We start from the raw sequence: 12,788 nt of genomic DNA, 5'->3' as shown, positions 1-12,788 counted from the left end.
ATTGCTAGCTATTTAATTGGCAATAACTCTGTATGCCAACCTGGGCCTATCTCACTGTGAGAACACATTAAAACACACAACACCCACCCCCCCCCCCCCCCCCCCCCCATTCTTAAAGATATATCTCATCTGTTACAATTCTACACTGAAAATGATCATTTTTGGCAGTGTGGGAAAGAATACATTTAAAAATTTAACATGAAATTCATGAATTGTAACATCTGACGCATTGCTTCATCGCTTCAGATGGCAAAATAAAATCATACATATATTTGATTAGCAAAACAATACTCAGGCCTTAATAACACTAGCTGACCTCAAGTTCAGTCTGTTCAGTGTGTTAAATTGTATCTATCTGAGCATCAAACAGACCAACCAATGAAGCTGTACCACGCTATATGAGAGTAGCTTATTGTATATGATAATTAGGAAATGGGGCCATGAGACATATTTGTCTATGGCTAATGCATACAATTATCAAGAAGAAAATCTATTTACTGACCCTAATCTTTTCCATCTGCCTCAGTCATCTAACATTCATGTCATATACACACATCCATTTTAGACCTACCCAAAAAGAGTACCAAGCCATGTTTGATGTTGAACAGCAGCACATAAAGATTCCTAATACTTGCAGGCAGTGACAGTAACGTCACGGATGTCGCTACATTGTACACACGGTAAGCAATCACTGAGGTCAGTGTCCAAGGGAGGCCCTTGGGTAGCAGCTGTAGCTCTGTGGGAGATCTCAATATTGTGGCTGCGTTCATCTCCGAGGACGATGGAGGCATATGCTGCAAGCAGCTGCAACCGGCAGCGCGACACAGTTTGCTCCAGGGACTCGCTTTGTGGGTCAGAGATGAGAGCGTGTTTCTCAATGAGCAGATGTGCAGTGCCTGGAAAGGTGTGCCCTAAACCAAGGCAGTCCTCTGCTATGTATACGCAGTAAAAAAAAAAAAAAAGAATGCTTCACCTTTTGGAAAGCCCCGATGTGGCTGCTAACTCAGCGCCAGCGGCATTCCCCTGTTTGATACATACATCGGTTTAAGATGTCACCGGGATGTGAAACGATTCTCAGCTTTTGTTTCATTCGCTCTTCCCCTTCAGTTGTTATTGACAGTCTTGTCCGTGTGCATGGCAAACAATTTATTTCTTTCCGTTCTGGGGAAATGCTAGAGCCGGTGGCTTTTTGCCGCCCCCACTGTCAATATCTGCCACTCTTGACCACAAACAGGATGAAACCAATGACATCCTGACATTCCCTCCAGAGAGAGACAGAGCGGGAGAGAGAGAGGGAGAGAGCACTGCTAGCTGTTAACAGCCATCTGTTCCTCTCAATGAGCCCACTCTTGTATGTTTGTTTTGCTACAAGTCACCTTGACACAAAATACCTTTTGCTGTGATTTGGGTAATAACTCTTTCACCACTGGCATAATTTAGCTTTCTTGTTTAGTTCCATGTAATTGTGTCTTCTGATCACTGCTTGATAAGAAGCTGCAATAAGGAAAATAAGTCTAGTAAAACACAGTATAAACAGATATGTTCAGTGTAGGATTATGCATTACGTGTAACTAGGAAAAAATGTGGCCCATCCTTGCAAAGTGTTCATCCACTACATTCCATTTGTGCAGAATAGCTTCACAAAAATGAAATGCATTTCAACACGATGTTATGAGTGGAGGTTACATGCTATAAAGTATGTTAAAAAATTTGGTGGCTATTTGTCTGCTGGGTGCTGGGATATACGGTTCCCCCTTAACTTCAATCGGTCATTAGACCCCACAAACCTAGCCAGGTCATTGCTCACTTCTTCAGGAAGCTTGCCTGTCCCCCCCTCTTGCAACTGCACATCCCCGTCGTATCCTCTGTCCAGCTTGGTCCTTTTGTGGTGAAATAAACTTCCTGTTGCAGACAGTACAGTGGAGTCACTAGCCACATTCCTTCACAGACTGAAGGCCCATCTCTTTAGACTGTACCTCAATCCCCCTACCTTGGTGTGATCTCTTGATCCCCTTATGTATCACTTTAATATGTGGTAGTTTTGCTACATGGTATGTTTTAGCTCTCTGCTATTTGCATAAAACATATTGGAGATATTGCATTCCACTTACGTGTTGAACCAAGTACATTCTCATCATCTCGGCACTCATTTGTCCATGACACGTGTTTGTTGTGCCCTTGGTTGTACATGTCATGCTGTTTTTTAAGATACACTTTGTACTAGCATTTTAGAAATCGCTCTTGATAAGAGCATCTGCTAAAGTAGACAGAGTCAGAATTCTAAGTCAGAATCTGCATTACAATGTAAACGAGCAACACTCATATCTGAGTGAAATTTGGAGCAATGTGAAGACCTGTGGCATTGTTCCTAACTCTCACTGACATTGAGAAGTCACAAAGTGCAGAGCAGAGCAAGAGGTGCCCAGCTCATTTTCAAAGTACTTGATAGTTGGAAGAGCAAAAGGTGTGCAGCTCATTTCAACAGCACTCAAGTGCCCCTTATGGGCCCATAACTCAAGCCAAAATCTGGGCCTGGGCCACAAGACTGATGTTAATCGTTCCTTTGGGGTTTCATCATTAAATGTAATGGGCCTCATTGTATACATAATTGGTGTGTATAATGCATGATCATAGGGGGTCGATGCAGAAGCACAAGATAAAGCCAACATAAAGTATGATAAAACAAAGAATACAATAAAGCAACCCAATAACAATTCAGCTTCCTTCTTAGTGTGAATGTGATGATGATGATGATGTTGGCCATTATTATGTGTTGAGGACAAGACAGGTTTTAAAGAAAGTGGCAACTAACTTACAAAGGCAACAGTCACAAGGCAGCGTAACATTATGCATGAGACTTGAAACATTGATATAGACTTCACAGACTTCATGACTGCAGAAAAAAGACTTTTCATTTGCTAATCTGTGGCCGTTATCCAGGCACCATCCAAAGCTGATCCTCATTGCATTATCCAGTTATACACCTGGATTGAGCGATGAAGTACATGCAGTAGTCCACACAGGAGTCCAACCCTAGTCAAATGTCCAGTTCCCTTACCAGTACAGCATGATGCTAAAGTCAACAGCATGCTCAACAGAGATAGCAGTGGCTTTCAGTGACACTGAATTGTCAATGCAAGTGATCAGACACTGACACTGCAGGAACTGCAAATGGAAGCCTATTTTTGAACACAAGCCTCTGATGTCAGTTGTGACCGTCTGCTTCCTACCCTACCTGCAGGCTTTCTCACTCTGAAGCTCAATAAACAACAAACTTTCACACTGCGCTGGTTTCAAGGAAATATGCGGAACCCTACCTGAGGCCTTCACCTTGCAGAGACCTCAAGTGAAGAACTAGTTGCTCAGTCAGTTGGAAAGAAAAGTAACAGCAGACAATTTTCAAGTATAACAGAGGGTAAACTTCAACAATGAAATTAAACACACTGGGAAGTGACAGCCACGCTAACAGATTTAATAAAAATGAAATGCACGCAGGTGGTATGAAAACTGCGTGGAAGCTTGAACTGACAAACCGAGTGGTAATTAAAGAGGCATTTCAGGATCCTTCAGCTTACAGAACATCAATCAAACCGTAATAAACACCTTGCTCTCTGAAGTCTTGGGGGGCTATAATTGTCACAGTATGCGGTGTACCGAAAACAATAATAGTGCACGTTTTGGGAACAGTCATTTGGAAAGGTAACTTCAGCAGAAGACAAACCTATTCTGGTCTTCGGGGGCAGTGTGATTATTTCTGAAGCACTGTGAGCCAAACACCCTGCTGAGAATAAAAGCGCACCATACAGTAGGATGAAATGTAATTGCTATTTAAATAAATATATTTTTAATTGAAGTGCATAAATCTTTGAAGCAAAAGAAGGGATATAATGATGATGGATCTGAAACAGCTAGACTTTATGCCGCAAGTGATTACAGAGGAAGATTTTAATCATATCTAAATAACTCTCTATCCACAAATGACAAAAAAATAGGATTGTGCTTTGTGCCTGCCAGTACATTTGCCAATATGAAGAGAGAAACATGGCATTTAAATAACTAGATTTTCAATATTAGTCATATGTGGATATGCAAATAGACTGACAAAATGTCCAAAAGTGTTGCAATTTTACTGAAAAGTTAAATTGCAAGTTACAAGTTGTATACAGTTAGTCATGTAAAAGTTGGTGCAAATTGTGAATCTTATGAATTTGTCTGCAAAAGAGAAAGAGAGAAATTGATTTTTTTCACATTTTGTTTTGAAGTGAGGGACATTTGCATAATCATTTTCTCTCAGCTCTCCAAAGATTTTGTCTCAGAGTACTTGCAAGAAAATGTAAATTAATATTTGCAGGCCTTTCCCCTGCGTGTGAAGTTATTTTCTTTAGTTTGAGACAGCTTGTGCCAGTTTTCAGAGCAACACTTATGTTTTGATACAAGTCTGCTAAGCAGGGATCTTTGTAATACTTGTCAATATAATAATGAAGTGTTTTTTTTTTTACTTTAATTTCAATATTTCCTATATATCAGCCATGGAGAATACTTGTGTTTTAATTTTTGATTATGTCAATAAAGGATCTCTTATCCATCTATGAATGCCTTCAAGGAGAACTTACCCCAGTGAATTAATTGCCTATTGTGCATAATGTCTGTTGAACCAACCGACACATTGAGAATCTTGACATCTTTAAATTGTTTCAGAGAGGAGGACCAAACAAGTTTGGCAAAATTTGCTCTGACAGAAGAATGGGTGCCATTTAGAAGGAAGCCCTCAACATGTTTGCCCAAATGGCAATTTGTGTGTACTGCTGCTGTGTTTCAGTTAGTGTAGCCTGAATTTCTCCATATTCAAGCCTTCCTTCTTATTGTAGTTTACATATAAAGAAGATGTAAGCAGGCATACCGTGTAACTTTGCCAAATGTATTTGTTTATTGTTCAACATATCATTTTGGATGTGCATACAGATGCAATATTAGGACTGTGAAGGAGAATGGGTCTCATTGGTATGGAAGTGGTCCATGCCATTTGCCAAATTTCTTTTATGCATTTGCCTTGCCAGTTGTTTTTAGTGTGTATTGACAAGCTCTACTGCTGCTTCTAAATGTCCAGAATGTCCTTTATTTTGGGATCTAGCCCAGGTGCCCTCATCATGCCACCAGCATCTTCAATGGGTGGATATTTAAAAAGTGAGAGATGAAAGAGCATCTCTCCTGTGAGAGGTACCAGTGGAGACTATTTTACGTGCAGAAGGGTAGCCTCACAGAGCATGCTTGCTACGATGGGATGAGGTGATTTTTCCAAGACATGACTGTACCTCTGCACCAAAGCTGAGAAGATGTGGGGTCAAACTCTATACACTTCACGTTTTGCACCTATCATTCTTGATTTACTAAAGCAGCTGGAGTTCAGTGCCTTGTTCAAGGGTGTACCAACAGTGCAATTCCTTAACAACTTTGCTATTGCTGCCCAATGTTTACCCCTTGGGGTACATATCCCAGGCTTTGATTTCCGCCAAGTTTTTTTTTGACTTGTCAATCAAATGTGGAGCATTGTTTCCAGCTTGGGTTAATACATATATAAAAAAAATCCTTCCCTTCATCCAATCTACAGGTCCGTGGGTATTGAAATCTGTGAACAGCTGGACTTACACTTTGACGAAGAGAGGGTTCAGGTGCTGTGGGATTTGACTCCACCAGTACCCTCTTACATCCTAGCCCCGGGTCCCCTACCACTATACCTCTGCCAATTAGCCTCAAATATGTTTTGCTTACACAAAGCAGAGTATTAGAACATCTACCCTTATCCATGCAGAATGTCACTAAACCTTAGTTTAGTAACCATCACCATGTTTGTGTTACTTTCTGGCCCTGGTGTAATGTGTAATTCCGCCCACCATACTATCACCACAGATAGCTCTGCATTTATTTACAGTTAGGCAAGCGAACATGGCCCCGTACTGATGTGCTCTGAATTCTTTGAATGTCAGTCTGGATTCTCTGGTTCATGGTCAGCTGCTGTATCTCAGTCCTCCCACGCACGCACAGCCGCTGCCAGTTGTCCAGCAAACGCTGTCGCTCGGAAGTTCTCCGTTTGAAGAGAAAGTATTTTTAATTAAATCAAAGCCCACTTTCTACAGACATTCTTTACAAACTGAAGCGATTCATCATGAAACGCAATTAAGCAGATGAGTGTTAGTTCAGAGGTACTCTTATAATAAGAGGCAGCAATCTGAATGATGTCTCCATTTTACAGTTCAGAGTTGCCTTGAACTGTCATTGGATTCTTCATAAAAAGGGGGAGAAGTAACTCAATGTTCCAATGCATGAGTGGATTTTTTAATTGAAAAAATTAAAATTAAAATTAAACTTTTAACTAGTTTGTCCGTGTGCTTGCAGGGGTCTGCAATATTTCATTGCAGCAATTTTCATAACAGTCACGATAAAGAATTGGAGCTGAAGGAGAATCCAAAAGTAAAGACCTGCATGTCCACCACAATGAATTAAATCAGGTTACTTGAGAGATGAGGAGGTTAAAATATTTGTAGAAGTTATGCTGAAGAAAGTAAAATTAATTCAACAATGTCATTCAGAGAATAGAGCTTTAATATTTTCTTGCTCATTAAATAAAGAATTTGTGTCACACAGACTTGCACATGGGGATTTGGATTTGGCCTGTTATAAGATGACATATTTAATGTTGTGATAGTTGAACTGCCACCCTGTTTGGTTTCTTAGTACATCAACATCATTTAGGGATAGCTGGACCTCCAACTTTTACCTCTTTTTTGTTGCAATGGAAATTTATTTTGCATGCTGCTTTGAACAGATCACATTCTAGTATTGTCTGAGCAGGCAATGTTTTTAATGTGGTTGTTAGTGTTCGATGTGTTCAATGTAAATGAAGCTAGGTACTACAACTGCCATTGAACTTAATAATACCACATTCTGACTTTTGAATTCAATGAAAGGTGCTCTACAAAATGTAAATTAGATCTGTCACTGACCCAAGCCATCTCCCTTTCATGAACAGGTGTGGAACCATTCTAAGGTTAATGAATACGTTGGTATCGTGTTGCTTGAATGGTGCTACTCACCCTTGTTTCTATCCTCTTTGACTAGCCAGCCATGTCACCTATTGGTTACAAACAGTCAAGGTGGCACAGTATACGCCCCATATAAGCTTATTTAAACAAAGAGAATAAAGATGTGACTTTAAGGTCACACAAGACATGCCCAAACTTTGGGCACTGTGCAGTTTGTGGGAACTAATGTGGTTTCAGTATGGCCCAAACCTGGCTTCATTTTCATATTAGTAATTTTTATGGTAGACCTTATCCATGGAGAACACATGTTTTGGATATGTGAATAACCAAATATTTTGTACGTTGAGATTACAATCTATACTCTGTATGACAGCCTGATTGCGAAATGTTATGAATTACTAGAAATCATCTGGATAATGAAACTATGGAGTTAAATACGTTCAGGTGTGGGTCTACATTTTACGTCACCCAATGATGTCATGGGAGGCGGAGGCACTGTGTTGCTGAAATGTTGATATTTCCCCTCCGTGGCCTGAGCGAGAAAGGGAGGCTCTGCCGCGAGTAGGCAGCCACGGAGACAGAAGGAGTAGCGGCATATAGGGAGACCATGCATGCATAGCTCGCTTTTTTAAACCCACATGGGATTTTAATCTATTCAAAAAACAATGCAATGTTACGGAATTTCCAACTTAAACGTATCAAACACATTACAACATTGATTGCTGAGTATCACAGCAAAGAGTGACGCTGTTACATGACAGGAGAAAAGGAACTCGAACTCTTAAATCGAAAACTGAATAATAAGCCGTTCACTAGAGGGGAAGAGGAAATGGCACACTGACAATTTACTACAGCAGATGCAATTTTTACGTACGCGTAAAAATGTGGCGTCACACTCATGTACTCGCTTGAAGAGGAGTTTGTCTATTCTGAATGGGAAACATGAGAGATTTTTTTCAATTTGTGAATATCGCGGATTCTGACATTTGCAGACCTTGAAAACAACACTTGAAGAAAACCGATCAAGAGAGAGACAGGCGTGTGAAAACGGATTAAGTTGTATTTACTCAGCTGAAAAGGGGGGTGTAAATCTTAAAAGTTTCCTACCGAGTCCAGCAGCGATGCATAATCGCTACCACCGATGAACTGATTACTGGAACAAGGACCTTATGAAAATGTTTCACGGTAATTTTATATGAAGGAGACGACTCTCCACGATTCGATGGGGAAAAAACTCTCAATGTTCCTAACGTGCACGACGAACTCGGTTACCTTTCAAGGCTATCAGTCCATTTTCTCTTGCGAGTGTGAAGGTTTCTTTTGAAACGCATCACGACTTTTTACCTGGTACAACCAGATGGAAGGTATGACTCGGTAGGCGGCGCAAGCACCTACCTTGGTGTTCATTTCTTGGGTACTATTACAGAATAAATCCAGGAAGAGGGCAGGGTAGTCGATTTTGTGTTTGCCAACACGATTTGCTGAATCACACACAAACCCTTCCGCATTGACATGAAAGTCTGCCGTGGTCAGGTTGTGCGGCGATAACTGTTTTTACTTTCTTTGGACTGCTTCGAAGTTTCTTATGGAGCGGAACACAAACCCAGACATCACTTTGTTATAATGCGTAATAGAGGAATGTACTTCATGGTGCTTTTTGAATATTTTTTCTAACCCTTTCAACGGAAACAGGACGCTCAACACCAATTAGCCACCGCTAAAGCTAGTTCATGCTGTGCATGTGACTATTGACATAAACTTTGGTTCTGTTTGTAGGTCCCAAAAGCTTCCAGTTACTCACCAGCAATTCCACTGTTGTGCTGAAGAGTGCAAGCGATGAAGCTTAGTAGACAATTTACAGTTTTTGGCAGTGCCATATTTTGCGTGGTGGTATTTTCACTGTACCTAATGCTGGATCACCTACAATTAGACCATACCAAAAACCCAAGCAACGGAGTGGGAAGATTTCAGAATGTAAGTAGAATAATGCATTTATTTTGAAAATGTTCTGAAAGAGTGGAAAGCTTTATTTAACCATCGACAGCTGTTTTACAGTGTCTTCAGAAAGAACACGCTGTTGTAATTACATTTCTGAATGCTTTTTGATTCTGAAATAATGAATGAACTGATCTCGGCTGGACTTATACAAAGATGCACAGACTTCTTTTGAGTGGTTCTCGTTGCAATGGACACCGTATCACAGTTGCTACTTCGCTGTGTTGCAATGTGAATTTCCCCAAAAGAGATTAGATACACCGAAGACGACGCGTCACAGAACAGTTGGTTGAACGCTCGCCAAGGAAGTTCTAGGTAACGTTAGCTTGTTCTGAGGAATGAAACGAAATGCCGGTGTAAACGTAGTTAAAACGCCACGAAGCTGCTGTTGGACGTCAGTGAAATAACCACGTTGTCTGCTAATCAGTCAAACGTTATGTGTAGACATGTATTGAAAGTCTCGATAGGATATGTAGTTATCTACACAGAACATTCTCAAGGGCAAGCATGTCGTACAATAAAAGTCAATAACATGTAGCAATATGTAGGCTATTACACAATGATAATGCAGCGGTGCATATCTTACATGTCAAGTGAGTTCATCACCCACCCAAGCTGCAGTGCAGAATACGATAGTTAAAGGTTAGTTGTTTATTTTCTATGTCACCTTGTTTTACTTTACTTAAACCAACAGCGAAGAGATTACTGCAAACGCGTTGACACAATATACATCTGCAGATAGCCCAGTGTAAGGGTTGGAGCGTAATATTTTAATGTGTGATAAAACACGCTTCTGGCGTCTTGTAGATACCGGTAGTTTAAAAGATGATTGCGGTACCTTGCGATTTTTATTTCGTTTTTAAAAAATATTTCCCAAATATCATTGACTAATAGAATGACAGATATTTCAATTCTAAGTTTAGATTAAATATATATGTAGGGGGGCTGTTCCAATCAGTATTTCAGAAAATTCTGCAGTGCTCAAAGAACTCAATCATCACTCCAATATAACAAAAAATTAACAGTTAACATTATTTTTATGGGGAATGCCGTGACCAAATGATGGCCTAGAAAGCAAATGTATGGTTACCCAAACAAAGCTATGGCTCTCATGTCCTTAAATCCCCTTGCCCCTACCCCCCTCACACTGCATGTCTTCATGACAGAGCCTGCAAGCTTTTTCCTGCATTCATACCCTTGTGGTAAAACACGTGCTTTTATGCACATCAGTGTGGGCGATTTAGAGACATGTAAAATTTGGGAGCTGCATTACAGAAAGGGAATTGGAGAGAAAAAATTGGGAGGCTATAGGACATGTACCCCCTTATTTCAGGTAGTGTATGCACAGAGGTGCATAGACCAGCTATGTATTTCCTGCAGAACTATGGGATGCATGGTTTGGTCTTCTTGTGTAGTCTGAGAACATTTGTAGGAAAAATTACATTGACTACAGTGCATCTGGCTATTGTATATGATGCCATTAAGTCATGCCATGGCCACAGTGTTGGTCCCAGTGAAACAGCACCAGATAAGTTGCAGCAGAAGAATTTTCACTGTTCATTCCTGCTCAGCAGGACCACCCAATCGCGGGATGTGAACCGAGACCTCTCCTCAATTTCTCAGTATGCTTGAGTCGTGGAAAAATGATATAAGACCACAGGCTGGAAAGAGTGAACTTGATGGGTGTAGTCATCCAGTTTATCAGAACTGTGTTCGTAACTACAGACTGGAGCTCTGATGCAGTACACATCTCACCAGTCACTGAAAGGAGGGCTATTGCTGTGTAGTGGCTGGTGTGGAAGTCAAATTTGTAGGATCCAAGAAGTTGTTCTCTGGATGTGGAAAAAAAGTTATTTATGAACACTCTGCATCATGGTTTTGAAGAGGGCAAAGAGACCGGCCACTGGGGCTGTGATTATAGCCAACTGAATTCTTTTTAAGTAGTTTTCTTTCAAGGTAATAAGGATACCACGCTCACTCTTGTGTTTGAGAAATATTTGCAACGTCAAGCTTGTATGCCACCAAACAGTGTTAAACGTGTCAATTTGCAAACGTAACTTTGCTGGAGACCTGCACTAACTGTTAGCTAGCAACTCCAAATAAAGATCAATTATATGGGCACAGCTAGCCATGCAACTCAGTACTAGCTTGACAGGTTGGACAATTAGTGTACTTTGTGTAAACAGAACAGTTTTGCATATTGCATTGTCATCTAGGTGAATTAGATAAATTTGTACACCCAGTGTTGCAGACTGAAAACACGGCTATTAAAATAATTAATACTACCTTTGTGTTATTTTATGTATTCATCTAAACAGGGCTAGCTGGCTGACCCTACTCTGGTGTATGAAAACCAGTATGAAAACCTATTCAGTCTGTTCTTTTTTTGGTCTATTTTTAATAAGGTTACTCATTTAGCTGTACCACCTGCTGTGTGAATGTGTAGATTGTACAATTACATTTCTGAGTTTCAGCCGGTTAGTTAGCAGTAATTTTTTTGGCATTACAAGTACCTGTCTGTATTTCTAAAGTGATTTCAGGGCTCAGGTGACTTAACAGATCTGGGGCAGCTTTCTAACGTCTGTCAGTTCATTTCCATAACTGGCTTCCTGGCTAACACTCACCACCTCAGCGCTGGCATAAAAAATGCAATCCTCCTTCCTGAAGAAAAGGAATTCCTACGTCTGTAGCTCTCCTGCTTGTAATTTATTATGTTGATTATCTAGTTGCTAGAATGTGCTAATCGTGATTGCACACCACAACCACTAATGGTGTCAAGTCTTTTGTTTGTTGCTATTCTCAGCCTCACCAGATGTTACTTGGTTTCAACGGCTGATGTCACGCAAATCTGTATTATTTTTTACCAGTATGCCCCGGAGTGCCTACACCTCCACTACACTCGCAGCTCTTTTATTGAATTTGCATTGATGATCCAAGCTCATCACAGGTTAGGTTGTTTGCCTTTCAAGCGATCAAAACAAAGCTGTTTACTGGAAGATGTGAAAGATCTGCTTGCAGTGATATTTGGGCATTGTATTCCTCAGTAGGAAAATCACTGATATTTGCCATAGAATAGATGGCTGTTATTGTGCTTAAGGGCTGGCACTCAATTGCTTGCCGCTAGCATGATCAAGCAGTATACCTACCTTGTTTCTCATTTATCAGAGAAAACCTGCCCTGATGAAATACCCCAAAGTAAGTTCATTGCGTATTCAAACATGTGTTTTAAGTCATATTCTGTTTAGATAACATTCAACAGTTCCTTTGTGCTACACAGTATGAAATGGGAGACAAAATCATTTGCAGTTAGCAAGCCGTTTGTTAAATGAAATTGATGTGAAATCACTCACCATAATACAGCATGCATTTCTGACATTGAAGGTGAAATTATTTGTGGTGAGATTATCAGCAGTGAATTACTACCTTGCCAAATGGTTTAAATAATGTACTGAAACTGCTTCAGTAAGGAGTGACTCCTTAGTACAATGTATAAATCTGTATTCTAAAAGGTACAGGAGGTCATTTATTTAGCTTTTAAATTATGTTGTTGACTTCTCTTCTGAGAATTTCCTTTTCTTTTAAGACTCCAGAATGAACAGTATTTAATCAGTTCAGTTTAGTATGTGACATTTGTTATGATTCATTTAGAGTGATCATGCATTTTGAAGGGCTTTACATTCACTAGTATCTGTTTTATACACTGGAATGAATTTAAACAACCTGTGTCCAGCAGTCACGTCATAAGGGGACAAA

The 12,788-nt window shown here is 40.2% G+C and overlaps 1 protein-coding gene across 1 annotated transcript in view; it reads left to right on the top strand.

Moving 5' to 3' along the window:
• The first annotated feature begins 8,270 nt into the window (after positions 1 to 8,270).
• Positions 8,271 to 12,788, top strand: part of man2a1 (mannosidase, alpha, class 2A, member 1) — a 102,723-nt gene continuing 98,205 nt past the window's right edge. Inside the window, exon 1 of the mRNA XM_036528970.1 lies at positions 8,271 to 9,014. Within this exon, the coding sequence (XP_036384863.1) occupies positions 8,877 to 9,014 (138 nt within the window). The 5' untranslated portion in view covers positions 8,271 to 8,876. The remainder of the gene's footprint in view (positions 9,015 to 12,788) is intronic.

Source organism: Megalops cyprinoides, chromosome 5, assembly GCF_013368585.1.
Source record: "Megalops cyprinoides isolate fMegCyp1 chromosome 5, fMegCyp1.pri, whole genome shotgun sequence".
NCBI classification, from domain to species: Eukaryota; Metazoa; Chordata; class Actinopteri; order Elopiformes; family Megalopidae; genus Megalops; species Megalops cyprinoides.
Note: the sequence above shows the minus strand (reverse complement) of the source record. Positions and strands in the feature narration are given on the sequence as shown.